Source organism: Scomber scombrus, chromosome 18 (assembly GCF_963691925.1).
Source record: "Scomber scombrus chromosome 18, fScoSco1.1, whole genome shotgun sequence".
NCBI classification, from domain to species: domain Eukaryota; kingdom Metazoa; phylum Chordata; class Actinopteri; order Scombriformes; family Scombridae; genus Scomber; species Scomber scombrus.
Genome location: NC_084987.1, coordinates 23894738 through 23914533, shown reverse-complemented (window position 1 = coordinate 23914533; position 19796 = coordinate 23894738). Strand labels below are relative to the sequence as shown.

The following is a 19796-nucleotide window of genomic DNA, read 5'->3' as shown; positions in this document are numbered from 1 at the left end:
CAGATGAGCTTTCCTTATCAATGTGTTCTTCAGCATTGTGTTGATCCTATTATGCTGTACTTTATAATCAGGTTTGTGTATGGTGATATATGAATGCCACGAGTATGAAATGAAGCAAAAGTACCTCTAAATATGTGCTGGTGACACAATTTTATCCCACAGACAAACTTAAGTTGTGTGAAGTTGAAGTGCATCCCTTATTTCACCCAAGGTGCATGAAACATGTATGGCATTCATTCATATCAAGCCATATTGATTGAATATGTACATCAAGGCGGTTACTATGATTAGGATATACTTTGGAAAAGGTGGACAGAGGTGAAACTCCAATCTGCAGCTTCAGATCCTCACACATTAGCCCTAAAGCAGTCGCAAGTGTCAACTAATGTTGAGTTTCAGCTGTTTCTGTTATGAAAGCAAGGCCTGCTCAGAAAAGAGGGAAGGAGGAATGAAATACACATAAGTGAAAGAATTTAGTATGTGCAATGATTTGCATTTAGCACCTGTATTTTTGCTTTTATTGTGCATGTTTTATTCTTTTATTTTATTGCATTTCAAAGCTCCTTTACTTATTTCTTACTGTCAATGACTCATTTGGGAAGACTTCAAGAAAAAAAGCCATCAAGTTCCATTTAAGTAACTTGATCTTTGATGTGTGTGTCTATATGATGGAATTTAAGGAGCAGGCAACAAACTGTACAAGAAAAACACAACATTTACACATTAAATATATAAAAATATCTTTATTGATAGAACATATGAACAACACATAAAAGAAACTTAAAATCCAAGCTCGAGTCAGGTCTGTCATAGCATCTGTGTCATAGGATGACGGACAGGTAGTCACAAACCTGAAAGCAGAGTAAACAACAACAAACAAGAAGAGATGCGTCAAGACTAATAACACATATTAGACAACAGCTGAACTTTGCAGATGTCACAACTGATGCTATTATTACTGTGCAGCATACAGATTCATTTTACGCTGAAAACAAATCCTCTGTGACAGGAACTTCTGCATTTCAGGTTTCCAACACCTGAAACACATTTTTTTTCTTTAAAATACTTTACAGTGACCCGTCTGTACCTGGCAGCTTATCATCAGGTTGGGAGAGCTGTCTGTGTTGGCAGCTACAGAGAAAACGGGGTTGTGGAGACAGTCCTCCATGTGCTCCGACACCCTGGACTCTAGAAGATGCCGCAGGACGTCGGGTGTGATGTTCTGATTCTAAAACACAAGTCATATGTATTACACCATTTCTGCCAAAACCCTCACTCAGTTAAACCCTAAACTTTCACGCTTGGTCTTCTCTTCCTTTACTTAAAGGCTTTTGATAGAATAATGACATGTCTTAACCTGGCATGCCATACTTTGTTTAAAAAAAATCCATACATTTTCATAATAGTTGGACAAAACATGTTCCAGGACAATTTTCATGAAAACATTTTAAATTGTATGAATTTATGGAGAAGAGTGTCAGTGTTTCAGAGATATAAGAATATAAAAAGCATGTTTGTCTTACTCCTGTTTGGGTGATAATCCTGCTCCAAGTTTTGGAACATTATAACACTAAGTCGAATAAGCTATTCTGGACTCATTATGCTCAGACAACTATCACTAGATCACTTTGATAATGAAGAAACTGAAGAAGAAAACACAACCTTCTCATAACTTTGGCTGAGGTTTATATGATGCCTATGATTTTTAAATAAAAGCTCTCATTTTAACTAACAAACCTTAGTGTTAATGTACAGTCCACAGGGGCAGGAGATGAAATAGCTGTTGATATTCAAATTGTTCCTGCAAGAGACACAAGAAGAATTTCATATATTGGCCTCTACAACTTGAGGAACATAAGGAAATGACTGAAACTGGTTTTAAAACATGTTACCAGTAAGTAGATATCAATGTCATATGTTCTAACAGTCATTTGTTGACTCACATGTGACATATGGGGCAAATGATATGCATCTCTTCCATCCCTTCCACAACAGACGATATGTACTGCTGCTCAAACAGCAGGTTTTTCTCGTACTCTTCAATTATAGACATTTCTGAAGGGAAAAAAAAACATACACATATGAGCAGGTATGTCTTTCTGAAACTACCACTCTATGTCATATATGGAAGTGTGATATAATAGGCATTTCTATTTATTTCAGTAGACATTTGTTTTAAATATGCAATCTCAGAGATATGTGTTACCTTGAGACATTAGCTCTTGTTGGATTTCCTCGAGCACGGCCAGCTCATCATACTCCTTCATGACACTGAACATCTGTTTAAACGAAAGCAGACCTCCACTTTATCACTCAACACACTCAAATGTTCATTGTTGTAGGTCTTCTAAAAAAAAAAAAAAACCAGACAGTTAAGCTCTTTAAAAGGCAGCTCAACATTACAGTGTAGATCTTTTTGCTGGTTTCACATGCAAAGATATTTATTTTGAGTATTTATAAGTTTTTCTTATATGTATAATACAATTTGAAGGTAAAGGTGGCTCTATCAGGGACCAGACACCTGACTTCCTGGGTGACAGTAACACATGAAGAGAGGCAGAGAAAGACAGAAAGAGACTGAGAGGAGGAAGTAAGGAGAGCAAGGAAGAGAAGAAAAAGATATGGAGAGTTTGGGAGCGAGAGCCACGGACAGACGGGAAGAGAGGCCGACCTCTGCCATGCCTTCTGGCCCCCACAGTGAAGGCAGTGACCGGTGTTCTGACTGCAGCGCGGTCCATTCCTCCTCCATCACCTCCTGGACTATAATGGAGGCCCCGGAGCCGCAGCGCTGCGTGCTCTCTCCCATCTCTCGGTACCTCTCCAGCAGCTTGGATCGGCTGTTTTTCAGCCTGCTGACGCATCGCTGTGGAAGACAGGAGAGAAACAAGAACAGTGACATTAAAACCACAATAAAAAGCAATGAGCGGCGTCCTGACATGCTAAGTAGCTAACTGATGAGTTAACGTTTCATTTGGCACCTTTCGGTATTTTTCTTTCCATGGTGGAGTCGTCCCTTTATAAAGTGAACGGTGTCTGTGCAGAGCGTCCATTAGTAGTGCTAATGCTACTAGCAAGTATAAAGATACATAATATATACACACTCAGAGACTTGTTGAATGAAACCAGCTCAAGTTGGAGAAGACCGCAAAAACATAACAATTCAGCTTGCTTTTAACCCTGTTCCCCGGAAGTTCATGTGCGCTGGCGCGGATTGCATGATGGGTATTGTAGTTCAACGCTGCAAAAATGGATAAGCAGAGGAATTCAGAAAATGAGTCTAAGTCCCACCAATATCTAAATTCTCTAAAAACGTATTCATTTTTATCAACATTTTATTTTACTAGATGAAGCTTTGAAAGCAGTTTCAACGCCAGAAAGAAAATTGCTTTAGAAATTCTGAATATGTTTTTGTTAATTTAAAAAAGTATAATTATTTTTTGTTCTTTTTGGTTTGTCACTGTTGCTACGAGAGATGAGGAAAACAAGGGCATACAATGTTTACTTTATTTATACATTTAATGATTAGAGATTATAGTAAATCTTAGGACGTCAAGGTTAGTTAAATGACACATAATGCCTCAAGGCTTTTACCTTTTCACTTAACATTTTGCCTAGATGGTGCATCTTCCCAGATAACTGCATTCTAATTATGAAGCAAGAAATCTCTTTCTGTCTGTCTGTATGTTTGTTCTTCACATGGGGACGATTTAGGCGACAGGCACTGTTCTCTCTAGGAATTGAGAAATTAGCTCATTCTGACCAGGCAAGTTTTGAGGAAAAGACCAGAACCTGCAGGTTGAGATAGTGGCTACAGGTTACTTGCAGAAGCTTTACTTAGTGGGAGAGTTTCACTCTGCCACTGTCTCTTTACTGGCTAGGTGGCTGCATGAAGGCTGTAGGTGGAGATAGAGGTGTGGATCACTGAAATCTGCCATAACCTGCATGTTTAGGTGGCAGCTACAAGTTGCTGGCAGAGGCTGTAGATGGAGGCAGAGGTTCGAGTCAGAGCCATCTACCAGAACCTGCAGGTAGAGCTGCAGGTTACTGTCAGGTTTGGGTTACAGCTGTCTACTAGAACATGCCAGTTGCTGACAGAGGCTGTATGTGGAGGTGGAGTTTCAGCCCTCAGGTGTCACCCAGAAAATGCAGTTGGAGGTGGCTGCAAGTTGCTGGAAGTGACTGGATGTGGAGACCTGAACCTGCAGGTGGGGGCGGCAGCTAAAGGTTATTTTCAGAGGCTTCAGATGAAGGCAGGGTTTGATGCTGCAGCTGTCTGCCATAAACTTCAGGTTTGGAAGCAACCACTGCAGGTTACTGTCAGAGACTGTAGATGGATGCAGAGGTTCGGCTCTATAATTAGTGAGCAGCTATGAACAATTATCTCAACACTTTTTTGGTGGTTTCCAGAACCAACGATTTCTTTGTTACTTCTGTGTAACTGCTCCGAAGTGTTCTGTAATCTGGTTGTAAAGGAGAAATGTACTCATTGTAGAATCATTGCACACATTTTAAGAAATAACCTCATGTAATAAGATCTAATTTTTGGGTTGCAATGGCAGAATTTTGAATGGCGTTTTGAACAGACACTGTGGTTCTTGTCTGTCTGTCTGTCTGTCTGTCTGTCTGTCTGTCTGTCTGTCTGTCTGTCTGTCTGTCTGTCTGTCTGTATGTATGTATGTATGTATGTATGTATGTATGTATGTATGTATGTATGTATGTATGTATGTCCTTCGGATATCCCAAAATTCATTCATCTGAAGGACTTCACACTTGACAGGTGCATTGCTGGGGACCAAAGGGCTTGCAGTGTCAAATATGGTGCATTTGGACATGTGGCACGTTTCATATGAATAAACAAGTGAATAGTCTTGCTCAGCTCTGTGTCCCAGTGTAGTGGTTGATGTTTGATATAAACACATGCACATCGCAGCAGGGCGGGTATTTTGGGCTCTGACTTGCTGAGTAAAACTAAGGCACGCTCCCCACTCAGTTAAGCTACCCACGAAAGAAGCAAAAGCGCACACAGGAGAAAAGAGCAGAGGCGGAGGCAGTAAAAAAATCCAATAGTAGCGCAGATACATTTGATTGGCAGCACAACAGCCGTAAACTGCTTCTACATTTCAAACTCAGTTAAGTCTCACAGGTGAAGTTTTCTGTCTGGTACAAAACCATTTAATTTATTGATATCTTAGTGTTTGAATTTATGCGTGTGTCAATTGATACATAGGCTTATGTATGTGGCTCTTGAGAAAGTTGGCCCATTCTGTTTTGAACAGGTACTGCACAAGGTAATCAAATAAATCAAATTCCCACTCATAAAGCCAAGGGCAGGGACTCAGTTGTCTGCTTTGCCAATCCAGTCTGTGTCACACAACATGGAACTATATTCCAGTAATACAGTAATCAGCCCATAAACAATCTCCGCTCAGTCTCAAACAGACCAGATGTCTTTTCAGCAAGCAAAACAAAATTATTATTATTATAAGCTCAAACATGATGTCCAACCTCTTACAATTAAGTGTGAAAATTCTGCAGTACAAATGCACCCACATCTTGGTTCTCTTTGTTAAAGATTTTAAACAGAGATCAGAGGTGTTATATGCCTTTTCTGTGCTGTGCAGTTTCATTTTGCTCTTTGTTTCGTTGGATGCATCACTGGAAAAAATTGAAAATCAATAAACATACAGCATACAGCCAACAAGCAGGTGACTGACTGTGATAAATCATGCAGATCTCAGAGCTATTATTCCTCTTTTCCACATTCAGATGCGGCATCCTCTTTAAGAGGCTTTACAAATCCCTGCAGTCCTCCAACTCAGTGCCCTCCTTTTACCGTGGGTAGAGCTCTATTTGGGAAGAAAGCCATTCAGATAAATTCACCTTCTGGCTCTAGCAGCCTACATAGTGATTTTATGGAGTCGTGCTTATGGGGTTAGTGCCATTAGATAGCAGGTGGTCCTCTGGAGGCTGGATGACACACTGGGTAGTACAATGAGTTTCATCTGGAGAGACAATGTAGAGAGACTCACAGAGTTTTATGTCTGTGAATATTCTCATTCATCCAGGTCATAGGTATCTCTGGGAAAATGAATCGAGAGCAACTGGACTAGTAGTATAACTACTTGCCGTCCAACGACTCTAACGACTGTCACTCAGGAGTGGCCTCACATGACTCCAACGACCGTCGTAGGGAGCATCACCTAAGCCACACCTTGGGGCACTAACGACCACTCAAGTGGCTTTTGTGAACACCTCCACAGAGGTTAAATACCTGGGTTACTCCACCAGTTCTAGACCAGACTAGCCCAGACTAGTCTGACGTGCATGTACTGATTGAGAGAGACACAGAGTTTTATGTGTCTGTGGTTAATTATAAGGAAGATTGAAATACCTGCTGTTAACTAATATCACCATTCAAGCACCATTTGAATGTATGAGTTGCATGTCTACCAAATGAACACTGTCTCCACTTGAATGGTATTTTTATAGTAGCAACATGCCTCAGAACTGTCCACATGCCCACCAGGGGAAGTAGTACTTATATGAACATTCCTGGCAGCTACAAAGCCGTTCCTTACACCCATATTGATCTATCAGACCATATTTCCCTGTATCTCCTCCCTACTTACTTTTAGCTGATAAAAAAGGGTCAAACTATCAGTGAAAACTTTTAAATTGTGGACAGATGAAGCTACAGCAGCTCTGCAGGAGTGTGCACAGACTGGCACATGTTCAGAGATGCTGCCACCTAGGAGAACAACATCTATCTAGAGGAATATACACGAACATTGACTTCATACACGCAAATATGCAGATGATGTGATGTGATCATCCCCCAGTCAGGTGATGAAGAACAACAGGACTGAAAGCTGGCATCAAGGAGGCGAAGCAGCAGAGACTGAAGAGACTTCAACACCAACAACACTAAAGATATGTGGCAGGCAATCCATCACAGGGTACAAAAGCAGGAGTACTCCCATAATGTGTGAGGCCACAGTGCCAGATGTGTTGCCAGATGAGCTTAACTCCCCAACAAAGAATCAGCTGTAAAGTCTACTCTGCCTCCAGGGGACCTGTATCTACAGCGGATGTGAGAATAATCTTGCAGAGAGTGAATATGAGTAAAGCTGCTGGGCCTGATAACACCCCTTGTTTGTGTATTAAAATCCTGTTCCAATTCATGTTAATACTGACATTTTTAACATATTACTGTCACTGAAGAGTGTTCCCCCCTGCTTCAAGACAGCTACCATCATTCCTGTACTTAAAAAGTCTGTAAAGTGTAAATTATTACTGCACTGTGGCACTCACCCCACTCTGATGAAGTGCTTTGAAAAACTGGTTCTCCCTCACATCAAAGACAACATTCCAGCCAGTCTGGATAGAGCCACAGAGGATGCCATCTCCACTGTCCTCGTCTTCACACATTTTGAATATCCACCAGACTACAGAGCAGCTGTGAGAATCCTCAATTCATCATCCACATTCCAACATAACGATAGTTTTATTTTTATGACTTATGAGTTATGAATCCATTCATATAATTTCTGTTTTTGTGAGTAGCATAAACAGACTACAAACTGCATTTTGTTATACAGCCTTGTGTTGTAAAATGATAATCATAAATATGTCTTGAATCTTGAATCTTGACAATCTTAACAGAACCAAATACCCCGTAATTATAGGGCCATCTGTCTTCTTTGTGCAGCCTACAGTAAAACATGTATTCTGAAACACTAAACAACAGGCTATTTAGGAAGTTTGAATATAGAAATGATATAATATATTGTTCATGAACATTTTACATCAACTATTCTGTGATGACAAAGGCAAATCACTATTGCATCTTTGGCTGACATTCAAAGGGCCTTTGATTGGATTAGTAGATATCTGATTGCCTTTAAACCCCAAAGCATAGATGGATTGTAAGTTTTCTAAAGCAATCCAGACTTTGTACATTTGCCCAGTTAAGATTAATGTCTATAAATTTATTGACTGGTGAAATTATGTTACTTTATGTTCTCCGATTCTTCCCCAACCCCCCCAATATTTATGATTGGTTCATCTCTACAGATTTAGAGAGTTATTTAGACAAGACACCAAATTGGGTAGAACATGTTAAATTTGATTAGCTTGTGGTGTTAAAAATGACCCTAACCCAGCAATCAACCAAGCAACAAAATACAAATAATGCATTTCAGAAAGAGAGAAATAACTATTTTTTAGTCTGTTGAATAAGTTAATGCATATAAATATTCCTCTTGATGCACTTATGACTTACGAGATTGCAATTGGGTCCTTCGACTACAAACTGAAAATATGTAGTAACCTTGTAACCTTGGTTATTCTTCACTTTGTACACAGATCATGAATGACAATATGGTAAAACACAGCTGTAACAATAGGACAGCAGCTCAACACATTTTGTCTGCAGACGGATTTAACACCCACAGGGGTTTGGCCTACTCAGACTGATTCACAAAATCCTCTGTGCTGGTTTTCAGCAGCCAGCTTCCTCCTCCTCCTCCTCCTCCTCCTCCTCCTCCTCCTCCTCCACAGCAGCAGCAGCTTTGACACATCTGGTCGGCTTGTTCAGCACCTCGGACAGCGAACTCTGTCTCCGATAGGCTGGAGTCTGTCGGCGGCCAATGGTTTCAGCGGCGCGGATGCGACAGCGACGGCCGGCAGCAGCAGCAGCATCCCGACAGCAGCCAATCAGAAGGCGTCCTTTCGCTCCCACATCCAACCCGAATAACTGCAGATGCCCGCATCAAAGCAACGGGTCTCCCTCTCTCTCTCTCTCTCTCTCTCTCTCTCTCTCTCTCTCTCTCTCTCTCTCTCTCTCTCTCTCTCTCTCTCTCTCTCGCAGGTTTGCATAGGGACTAAGCTGCTCTCTATTTTTGGAACTCATAGTGGCCATTTTTTCCTCTCTCTATCTCTCTCTTTTGGAATTTTCCTCCTTTGTGTTGAATTCGGTATCTTTTTTCTTTTAACCGATATGTTTCATTTATGTTAGAGGCAGGTTTGTCCAAGCTGTGAGCATCATAGCGGGACATTAATAACCGTGACCGTATAGATTTTCGGTTCTCAATGGGAGACACCTTCCATCAACTCGCAGTGAGCCAAGGAGTGAAACACATCTCGCACCTGCTTTCCCATCGAAGAGCGAGGGACTTTTTATAAATGATTTGAGATATTTTTTTTAAAGGCAGAAGTCCATCGGGACGAGTCAAACCTGTCGGCCTGTAACGCTGGGGGTTTACATCGGCAGCCGTTTTTCACTCCCTGGAACCCGGGCAGCTTGCGTTGGCGGCCGCGGTGTGTGGAAACCGAGCAAAAAAGGGGTGGGAAGCAGTCACATTTTGACCACATTTGCCCAGCAGCAAAGGAGGGTCAAGGTGTGATACATGGATTTCTCAAGAAGAGCCGAGTAATTCAAAGGTAGGACTTGTTTTTTTGTTTTATGTGTCAACAGCTTTGCAAATGATGAAATGAAAACAGCATAGAGAGCAGGCCCAAATCGCCTAATCCTACTGTACATGCTCAACAGTCAACAATAAACACACATCAACAGTTAATGTACAGGTGTGTGTGTGTGAGAGAGAGTGAAGCTCTTGTTTTCCATATTTAGATGGTCTATGTTGCGCAAAAATGGCTCAAACAACCATTAAAGATAGGATCATATTTATTATATTATGGTTGTGTATGTATGAGAGCATCAGTTGTTGTTTCTGAAGATGCCTTGTGTTGGAGGGGTGGTGGTGGTGGGGGGCTGTTTTCAAGGCTTCCATTTTGAAGCTAAGATGGATGCTTGCGCACATTTCTTTCTCATGCCTCTGTGGCCTTATCTTGCTCCTTATATAATACTGATGAACGCTGGAGCGGCCAGGCCTGCGGTATGATGAGAGAAGATGCATCATGTATGCTATGCTTTATGTCGAGAGAAGTACAGACATGATTTAATTACAAAAATTAGGACTAAAACCGAATGGAAATTTGGTTCATGGTTGCTGGGGTTCCTTTATATCCAGGGACACTCATTTTCTGTGACAGGAAAATAAACCAGGAGACTCTTTTATGTGTCCAATGGACCCACATTACTACACACATTATTAGCCTACTGTGAAGGAATGCCATCAAATTATGTACGTATAGAATTTCTGGTTAAGTTCCCAGCTAGAAAAATGTTCTGTCAATTAATATTTAATCAGAGGTAAATGTAAATGTAAATTATATCAATCAGTTACCTTAGGAAATCTTGAGGTTATTCTTGACCCTGACTAAAAAAAACACACAAAGAAAATCTTAAATGGAGGTCTACTTTCTAGTTTTTCTGGACCTTTCAGCCACATCTCATGGTATTCATTGAGGAAAAGGAGTTTGCTTAGTTGTCAAGGAACCTGGAGGACAGTGACGGTAATGTGGAAGTAGTTATTGTGGCATATATCTCCATGACAACTGAGCAAACTCCATCTGTTCAGGTAGACTATGAGATGAACTTGAAAGCTGAGAAAAAGCTAGTAAGTGGACTTTGATAAGTTTTCTCCTTGTTCATTATTTACAAAAACAAGAAAAAAAACAGTTTAACAGTTAATTTTTGACCTTGACAACTGTAACTCATCAACAATTGTTGTTCAAGGTCCGCTTTTCCTAAGGGAATGGGGGTTTTATACAGTTGTCATGGCAACAGTAAAAACATTGGAATGGGCTAGGCCATTAAATCCACACTGTATTTGGATGTAAATAATGTGTTTGTTATTATTTAGTTAATTCTGCATTGTTTACAACATATAATGGAGAATATTGCTACTCCTTCTTGTTCTTTGCTCACAGGTTCAACGTCATCCAGAAGTGACACACTTTGGTCCTCTCAAAGCTCTTTGTCTTGACCAATCAAAGAGCCTTTCCCACACTGCTCCCCACTCCACCCTTCCTGTGTCCCTCTGCTAACCTCTCCAGGCACCATGGGTACTGTGCTGTCACTGTCCCCTAGTTACCGTAAGGCAGCGCTATTTGAGGATGGCCCAGCCACAGTAGGCCACTACACAGCAGTCCAGAACAGCAAGAACGCCAAGGATGCTTCCGCCGCCACTGCAAAATCCCTCAAACGCCCCTCTATCATCAGTGTGCTGCCATGGAAGCGCATTGTGGCTGCATCTGCGAAAAGGAAGGGCTCCAAGAAGCTGCAGTCGGACAGTGGGGATGGTGGGAAAGGGAGCTCGCCGGATGGCCATGCCGTTGCCACCACCAATTCAGCCTCCAACAGCCTAAAGCTGAAGAAGTCTCAGTCCTGTGCAAACCTTTCATCTTACTCATCCAACCAGGACCCTTCGGCCACCACCACCACTACCTCCTCCCACCTGCCCATCTCCAAGACCCTGGTTAACGTAGCTACTGTTGCTGCCAAAAAGAATTCCCTCACAGGCTCCGGTATCCAGCCATCTATTGCAGCTGGCACGCCAAAACGTGTCATTGTCCAGGTAACCCCTCACGTTTTCTTATTGGATAGAGAGATAAATTGTCATTAAATTCTGCATTCTGTCATCTCTAGCTGGTCATTTTCATTGCTTCGTCTCTTCCCCGATCCTCTTTCTTACCTTCTCTTTTATCTCTTTCTTTCTCCCTCTTCTTTGTTGACCCCTTCATGCCCTTTCCTCAACCCAGGCCTCCACCAGCGAACTGATGCGCAGCCTGGGCGAGTTCCTGTGCCGTCGGTGTTACAGACTGAAGCGTCTATCCCCAACGGATCCGGTGCTGTGGCTCCGCAGCGTAGACCGCTCTCTCCTCCTACAGGGCTGGCAGGATCAGGGCTTTATCACTCCGGCCAACGTGGTCTTCCTCTACATGCTGTGCCGCGACGTGGTCTCCTCTGAGGTGGCCTCTGAGCGTGAGCTGCAGGCCTCGCTGCTCACCTGCCTCTACCTCTCCTACTCCTACATGGGCAATGAGATCTCCTACCCGCTGAAGCCCTTCCTGGTCGAGGCGGAGAAGGAAGCCTTCTGGGACCGCTGCCTGGAGATCATCAACCGCATGAGCGGCAAGATGCTCCAGATCAACACCGACCCGCACTACTTCACCCAGGTGTTTGCTGACCTGAAGAATGAGAGCAAGAAAGAGGAGGAGAAGACCAAACTCTTTATAGGTCTCGATCGATAAGAGGGACCTGGGAGGGGGGAAGGAAGGATAGATGGGTGGGAAGATTGATGGGTTTAATCGGCTGAGGACAGGTGGACTAATGTTGAGAATGATAGCGCTACCTTGGAGCAGTGCTGTTGTCTGGCGTCTCTACTGGTCTATGATTAACCAAATTTCCTGTTTGTAACCCAGAACAAAGAGCTTCAGAGATGGCATTTATACCATTTGAGTTGGGTAATGAGGCACCTAAATGCTTGCAGGCTTTCAGACAGAAGGATTAATTGGTCTGGAGTGTCTCGTCTGAACGCAGCAATTGGCCAACAGGGCAGTTTTACCACCACAAAGCAGATAAAATCACGGTTGCTGTGGTGCTGGCTGCACTATCCGATACATTGTTTGACCCAATTGGATCTGATTAGATTCTCAGGACTGATAGGCTACTTGTTGGTATCCAACGTCCCAGTTGCTTGGCTCAGAATGTGACAATAACAAGCTTTAAGGCAAAGATATGATCATTCGTTTTTCAAGAACAATGTTACTGACAACAGAGACAAGCAAAGCGGTTTTATCAAATGCCAGCAGGGTTACTGATTTGACATTAACAGGCTGTGAGGAAGACATATGTATCATTTTTATCTTTTGCCTCAGGCTAAGAGACACGCATCGGTCTGACCTCTACCTTGTTTCAGTGAGATAAGAAATGAAATCTGATATTCCTGGTGAAGTAGCAAGTGTTTTTCTGTCTTTTGAAAAGATTGATAGAGGTTAGAAACGCCAGACAACACAGAGTAACATAATTAGGGGTGAATATTATAAATATAAAGCTACAGGATATTGATACAAAGGAGATATTGTGTGATAGTATCTGGGCATTTTCGCTATAGAGAAATGTCAGAGTATTGAAAAACTAGAACCACGTTGCATGAGGTCACTTCATATGTCCTTGCACATGACCACCTGCTTATTGCCAACTCCACTTTACCTTATTCCTATTGTCCTGCCCGAGCTTATTGCACTCTCCAACTCTGGCTGTGAGGCCCACTGTTGAAACTCTGAATATGATCAAATCACTGTATGGATGAGATCGACTCAACCACAACACAACTAGTCTGACTGACAAATTTACATCCCTATTTGATGTAATTGTGCTGTGGTGGGTTAATTCATCCATCACATAAAGTACTGTATTTTAAAGGGAACATTTGGGTTTATCGAGTCAAATCTGTGATCAATTTTAAGAGTATGAAATACTAATCCAGTGGGCGCAGATTAATAATCGTTAAACAAGCCCTACTGTAAGCTGTTTACATTTACAAAACCATGGGAAAATGCAATACTGACCCCTCCAGGGCATATTTTACATGGGAATTTATATCATTCCTTCCTGTTCCCTTGCACTTTCTCCTGCAGTCCATATTGGTGCTGTCCTGAATGACCGCAGGAAAATGTTTTATTGAAAGAAAGAAAGAAAGAAAGAAAGAAAGAAAGAAAGAAAGAAAGAAAGAAAGAAAGAAAGAAAGAAAGAAAGAAAGAAAAGTATGCATGAAAGAAAAAGACGATAGAGAGTTTTCTGTTTTCAAATACTGCACTCATGTTGTGTGCATCATACTGTGTGAATGATTGATGGAGCTAGGTTGTGGTGGACAGATCATGTGATCGTTCCCAACCAATGGTTACACCACACGACAGAATGAAAGAAAATGTGATGATATCCCAGGTGTGCGCGGGCGGGAGCAGGATCAGACGCTACAAGTGTTCAAAAGTTGACGTGACTTTCCTTCCAAAACTGAACGCTTTGATGCCGCCGTCGCCAACAAGGCTCGACGGACTACACTGTTTGAAGTGTGCGCCCCCTCCCTACCCCCCTCCTCCTCCTCCTCCCCTCCCCCCCCTTCAGCCTGTTCATCACTCTCCGCAGCAACCCGAACAAACTAAAACAACAAAGATTTTCTCTCTCTCTCTCTGTTCCCTCCAGTCTGATTTGAACCGGTCCTGTTCTGTCTGGTGTGGTCAAGTCCAGTCGTCCCCATATTTAGAGACTCTATGGTCGCTGACCTGATGGCTTACTTATTCACTGAGTTGTTTGACATGCATGTGTGCTTCTATAGGTTTCCTAGCATGCTGCTTTGTGTTGGGCACACCGCACCACACGTTACAGAAGAGACTGAGCGGTCGCCACGCCGATCTGCTGAAAGCTAGACTTCTTGATGTGACATCATGGAGACTTGGCACAAGGGTTCTCCAAGGACGGACATGTGTGAAAGGGTAGTTATGTCCCTGCCTATGCTGCATATACATCAATACAGGCATTGCTCCTTCATTTGTTTTAGGGGATTTCCACTGTTCTTGGTTCCATGGTGCTGAGGTGGCCCAAAAGACCCCTCCCAGAATAAACAATTTCCCATTTAGAAAGTAGTTATGTCAGAGATGGAGCTAATAAAAGTCTTCATAAAATTATTGTTTTATTAAGACTTCCTTCAAGGCAACATTAAACATTAAACAACTGTCCTCACAAGTAGTACTCCTCGTGGCCAGTAAACTAAACGTAAAATTGGTGGAGTGCCCCTTTAAGTACTGTTGTAAGGAGTAACCTGTGCCAGAATGACACTTTTTCTGATGAAAGGAGATACAGATGCTCCCCGTGTTCCCCCTCTGGAGAGATTCCTTGCCTTGTTGATGTCACATCACTAAGTCTAACCGTAGCCAATAAACTGTCCTCGACTTTGGAAAAGCTCTGCTCTCTCAAACAGGGCAGATATCTTGTGCCATATCATTCTAAAGACTCATTATTTCATACAACAAAAACACAGAACATGAGCCAATTGAAAGTCTGGGACTGCTGAACAAGACAGACTATAAAGGAATTTCATGAATATGCTTTTTCACAATGTCTCTGCATCATGTATCAAAGATGTAAAGCAGAAAAGAAGGAGTTTGTTGATATAAAGCAAGGATGTGGTGTCAAAATGGAAACGCTTGTGATTTTAATACAGTTTTATGTGTCACTTTGCAAGATGTAAGCCAAAATTGGGCTCAACCAAAGCTGGGAGCATTCAGCATTCTGTTAGTGACTTTATCATTTCTGGGGGAAAAAATTTGACCTGTTCTCTGATATGATTAAAAACACAAAAATGATGTTCCCTTTTCACATAAAAACCATTTAAAACCTTATTAACATAAAAGAATGCTACGTCTGTTTCCAGACCGGGTGTCTCCACGATGCAGGTGATGTTTTAACTGTAATTGTGTTTTTGTGTTCAGATGATAACTGACTGGGCTGCAGTAGGTACCATGCTGTATAACAAAAAAAAATGTAGCCTTGATCCAGAGCCAGACCTCATGAGACAAATATGCACATGAAGAATGAATCCATGGAAAACCAGCTTGTTTACATGTCCTTCCTCCTAGCTGTTTCTGATGGGTTGAACGGCTGACAAGTAGCATTTCTCTGAATGGTGATTCCAAGACAACTGTTGATTTTTTTCTCTTAATTTGTTGACCTCGATTATCCAAATTGTAAGGAGTAGGTTTGGTGGACAAGTTCAAACTGAGAAGATAAGCTAGGTGAGGTGAAAGGTTACAGTCATCTACAATACAGTACACATTTCCTACAAAGCTAAGAATTGAATACCACACACATTTAGAGGAATAGTAATGATTAAGGTTTAATTGACCATTTGCTAAAAAAGTGGGTCCTTGATCTCTGTCAAAAAAAGAGGCTTTTAGGATGAGGTCTAACTATAGTGTTTGGCAAACTCAATGCTGGTCTTGCTGGAGTGTCAACCTCCCCGAATCCAATTTAGAGTGCTAATGTTAGCTTAAACTCTGTTTTTTAGGCCTTAGGCTGCCTTCCACTGAAGACATACTTCACAGTGGATGTGTGAGTCAGGAATGGTCCTTTTTGTCTTTACGGAACTTGTAACACCACAAACTGATCAATGAGCTCCTTGAGTTATTACTGTTGGTAGTAAACTAGTTAGATGGACATGCTAACATTTGCAGTTTATGTTAGAGTAGGTAAACACACAGGTTAACCCTCCTGTTGTCCTCAGGTCGATTTTTTGAGGGAGAACAGGTGTTAACTAAAAATGAGGTATAGTTTTATTTAAATGAGGCCTATTGACCATATTCTCCAAAAAAGTGTAACGTGGTACTAAATTTGAATGAAGTTGGTTAAAAAAGTCTAATTGGGTGATCATTTTTACCTTACGCTTTATAATCAGTTCAACCGAAGTTATCAGACAAGCTGTTCGGGGGGAGGGTTTAGCGAATGGTCAATTCTATCTTTTCTATTGAATTTAAATTTGACACACTATCCTGCGTGGAGAATACACACACACTCCCCTACACACTCAGTATTGAGTATGACATTTTGATGAGTCAGTACCATGTGGATGTCAGGTGACAGACAAGATGAGTGATGATGTATTTATTCACAATTTTTGCTTCCACCTGCTCCGGTCCCACTAAGCTGTTCAGGGACAATAAAATATCGGAAACGAAGAGAAGCGAGAGAAGGAAAGGAAACTCGCCCTGTGAATGAACCTTTTTCTCAAATTAGAGAGAAATGTATGAGTTGATGCCCCTCCCACTTCTCCCATACATGCTCTCATTATTGATCAACTCATAACTATGTGCCATATTTTATCTTGCGACACGTACAAGACAAAAACTATTGTGTAACATATGAAGCTTATGATAATGATGACGACGTTATTACGGTTTTCCTTCCTTTTCATTTGTGAATCATATTGTGTATACAAGAATCTTTGTTGAACAAACGTCAAGGCTACTAGTGTTACTAGAGTACTGATGCTGCAGTCTGTTACTATGTGGATGTATGAATATGTATGTGAGAAATAAGAATCATTTGATCAACTGTTACAGGTACTTTATATAAAAATCTTTACAAGCATGGGTGTCTTTGCTTATTTTTGGGTCATGTCATTTTACAGATGGATAGATGGATGGATGGATGGATGGATGGATGGATGGATGGATGGGTGGTTGGGTAGATAGATAGATAGATAGATAGATAGATAGATAGATAGATAGATAGATAGATAGATAGATAGATAGATAGATAGATAGATAGATAGATAGATAGATAGATAGATAGATTGATGATAGAGAGGGAGATAGATAGATAGATAGATAGATAGATAGATAGATAGATAGATAGATAGATAGATAGATAGATAGATAGATAGATTGATTGATTGATTGATGATAGATAGATAGATAGATAGATAGATAGATAGATAGATAGATAGATAGATAGATAGATAGATTGATAGATTGATAGATTGATGATAGATAGATAGATACTACAATGTGCTGCCAAAGTAAAAATCTGCAAACTCTGAGCGTTTTATGTGTAGACTGTCCCAGATTTATCACCTTTCTCAAGTTACGACCCTTTAGAGACAGTTCTATGCCTGACTACAGCCAGGCAGCAGTGAGTAGTTAAAGTGATCTACAGTTGCTGCAGGTGAGGCTGCTGTAGAATGGATTTGTTTTTGAGGACCAAGTGGTATTTGGGGAATTTTGAGAGCTCCTATCCAGAAGGAAGCACCATAATTGGCCATGCAATTATTGCTTGCGTGACTCTCTAGGACCCAAGTGGGTGTAGTCTTGATACTGTTGTTGTGACGCACAAAGACAGTAGTCGAGGGTGGATATAATACATGCTGGGTGCTAAAATTTTAATACTATGTGCAGCAGGGAGACGACATGATTGTATGTTGGTTTGTTTTCTCTTTTGCCTTCCAAGGTGCTGAAAGAGCATTGCAGTCTCTGTCTGTGGTGTTCTTCATGGTGCTAAAGGTACAACTTGTCAGGGCCAAGATAGTCCAACTATGGACCTCAGGTATAGCAATCCAGGTCTATAAGCCAATGGGAAGAGCGAAGGGTCCCTGGCATGAGGGGCTTCTCCTTAATTTAGATGCTCGTCACTTCCTTTTCTGCCACTAAATTATAAAAACAAACAGGCCTACTATAACAGTGCTGTAGTTTCTATTTCAAAAATATGTTGAATAAAAATACAAGAAAACCACACAAAGAGTAAAATGTTTAAGTATTACTGTTCAAGTAATACTGTTCAACTTTATCATTTGTATTTTATAAAGCTGTTTGTAGCTACTGTTAGCATTTTAACATTAGCAGGGTGTGAAATGAATCCAACTTAATGCTAATGTAAAGCATTAGTCAGCTAATTTGCTGTTAAAGATTAATTATGAAGGGATTCTGCTCAGTTCAGCATACTAATGATATGATTTACAAGTAGTTTGATGTTCTCTGTGGTGTTTCACTAGATGATTGTAGTAAAAACACTGATTACTGGTTGTAAAAGTATTAAATAAGTAAAGAGCACGTAGTAAAATTTTGCTGAATCACAGAGAAGCTAAAACTGTCCGTAGTCTGAATAGACTATAATGACCAAATTGAATGGATGTTTTAAGTCATACTAGACGAGCAATGAATTTGTGTTGCTAATGTATTAAAAATTATCAGTTTGTTGCACTGGCTTTTTCTCAATGAGAGAATGAGCTGTTTCTGGCTAAATTACCTGAAGACAGTGATGTCTATTATCACAGATCATTAACACAACACGCTTGTGTACAGATGATCAAGGTTTATGGTTTTATTTTAGTTGTTTTGTCATTTTTGTCTCTTCTTTTCTTTCAGTTCTTTGGATTCAGACACTCCAACAGCGCCTGTGAATGCCCCCTACAGAGCAGCTGGTCAGTGACACCCAGCAGCAGATTGGTGCAACTGCAGCTGCATTTATTGAATAAAAACAACTATCAGAGTAAAACCAAAATTAATTTTGCTTTTATTTCACACTTGCTTTAGCAATGTAAACATGTGTTTCTGGTGCAAATAAAGGCAATACTTGACATGACAGATGTCTGTTTATTTTAACATAGTAGCTACTTTTGATTTTGACAATAGATTATGCAATTAAAAGCCTAGGGTTCCCTGTCTCTCATCAGTAGATCACAGGGTCTTCCAGTTAGGCATATTCTATTTACACTGTTTTGAAGACTTATTGAATAAACTTAAGTGATGTGGGCCAATATCCACAGTTTGTCCACACAGTTATTTAAAAGTAAATGTGAAGCTTATATGAGGCTTATATGAATTAGTCATATCAAGTGGATACCTGACACATTTACAGTCTTTTTAGCATCAAATTCCCTCTTTGTGTTTCCCTGTTGAGCCGTGGTGGAAGTAAGTATAGTAACAAAAAGAGGGACTTTGGCACTAAAAACACTGTAATGTTGAAACATAGAATACTTGATTAGACACAGTTGGACGACTGAAGATTCATATTAGCTGAAGCTTCTTATTATTCAGATTAACTTCTAAATACATTTTTTCACAGAAGGAGGAAACACAAAATGTATTCTTATTAAATGCTCATAACTTATAAGCAAAATGTGATTTATTAACATTAATAGAGCCTATATAGTTATATAGGGTATGCTACACTGTAAAAAAAAAAAAAAAAAAAAAAACTCTTTCAAAAGTTAAAACTTTAAAAAGCAGTAATATTCTGGCAGCTGGGGCACTACTAAACCACTGCAAAATAATGGAAATTGTAATTGCTATTTTCTCTCTCGTTTCTCTCTCATATATAGTTTGTATTGTTAAGCTGC

At 40.8% G+C, this 19796-nt stretch overlaps 2 protein-coding genes across 2 annotated transcripts; one reads left to right on the top strand and one right to left on the bottom strand.

Moving 5' to 3' along the window:
- Window positions 1-728: 728 nt before the first annotated feature.
- Window positions 729-3177, bottom strand: rpain (RPA interacting protein). Its single transcript, XM_062439430.1, has 7 exons — window positions 2979-3177; window positions 2672-2863; window positions 2207-2279; window positions 1944-2055; window positions 1738-1801; window positions 1088-1228; window positions 729-851 (listed from the first exon to the last, which is right to left on the bottom strand). The coding sequence occupies exons 1-7, from the start codon at window positions 3048-3050 to the stop codon at window positions 822-824; spliced, it is 684 nt and encodes a 227-aa protein (XP_062295414.1). The 5' UTR covers window positions 3051-3177; the 3' UTR covers window positions 729-821.
- Window positions 3178-10964: 7787 nt separating this feature from the next.
- Window positions 10965-12156, top strand: LOC134000106 (cyclin-dependent kinase 5 activator 1-like). The gene is made up of 2 exons (XM_062439418.1): window positions 10965-11480; window positions 11665-12156. Exons 1-2 carry the CDS (start codon window positions 10965-10967, stop codon window positions 12154-12156), a joined length of 1008 nt encoding a protein of 335 aa, XP_062295402.1.
- Window positions 12157-19796: the final 7640 nt, after the last annotated feature.

Coding starts and splice junctions, on each gene's coding strand:
- rpain (XM_062439430.1), bottom strand. CDS start 3,050: ATGGACGCTCTGCACAGACACCGTTCACTTTATAAAGGGACGACTCCA. Junction 2,056..2,206: donor ACAAGAGCTAATGTCTCAAG/GTAACACATATC, acceptor TTTTCCCTTCAG/AAATGTCTATAATTGAAGAG. Junction 1,802..1,943: donor ATTTGCCCCATATGTCACAT/GTGAGTCAACAA, acceptor TGTCTCTTGCAG/GAACAATTTGAATATCAACA.
- LOC134000106 (XM_062439418.1), top strand. CDS start 10,965: ATGGGTACTGTGCTGTCACTGTCCCCTAGTTACCGTAAGGCAGCGCTA. Junction 11,481..11,664: donor CAAAACGTGTCATTGTCCAG/GTAACCCCTCAC, acceptor TCCTCAACCCAG/GCCTCCACCAGCGAACTGAT.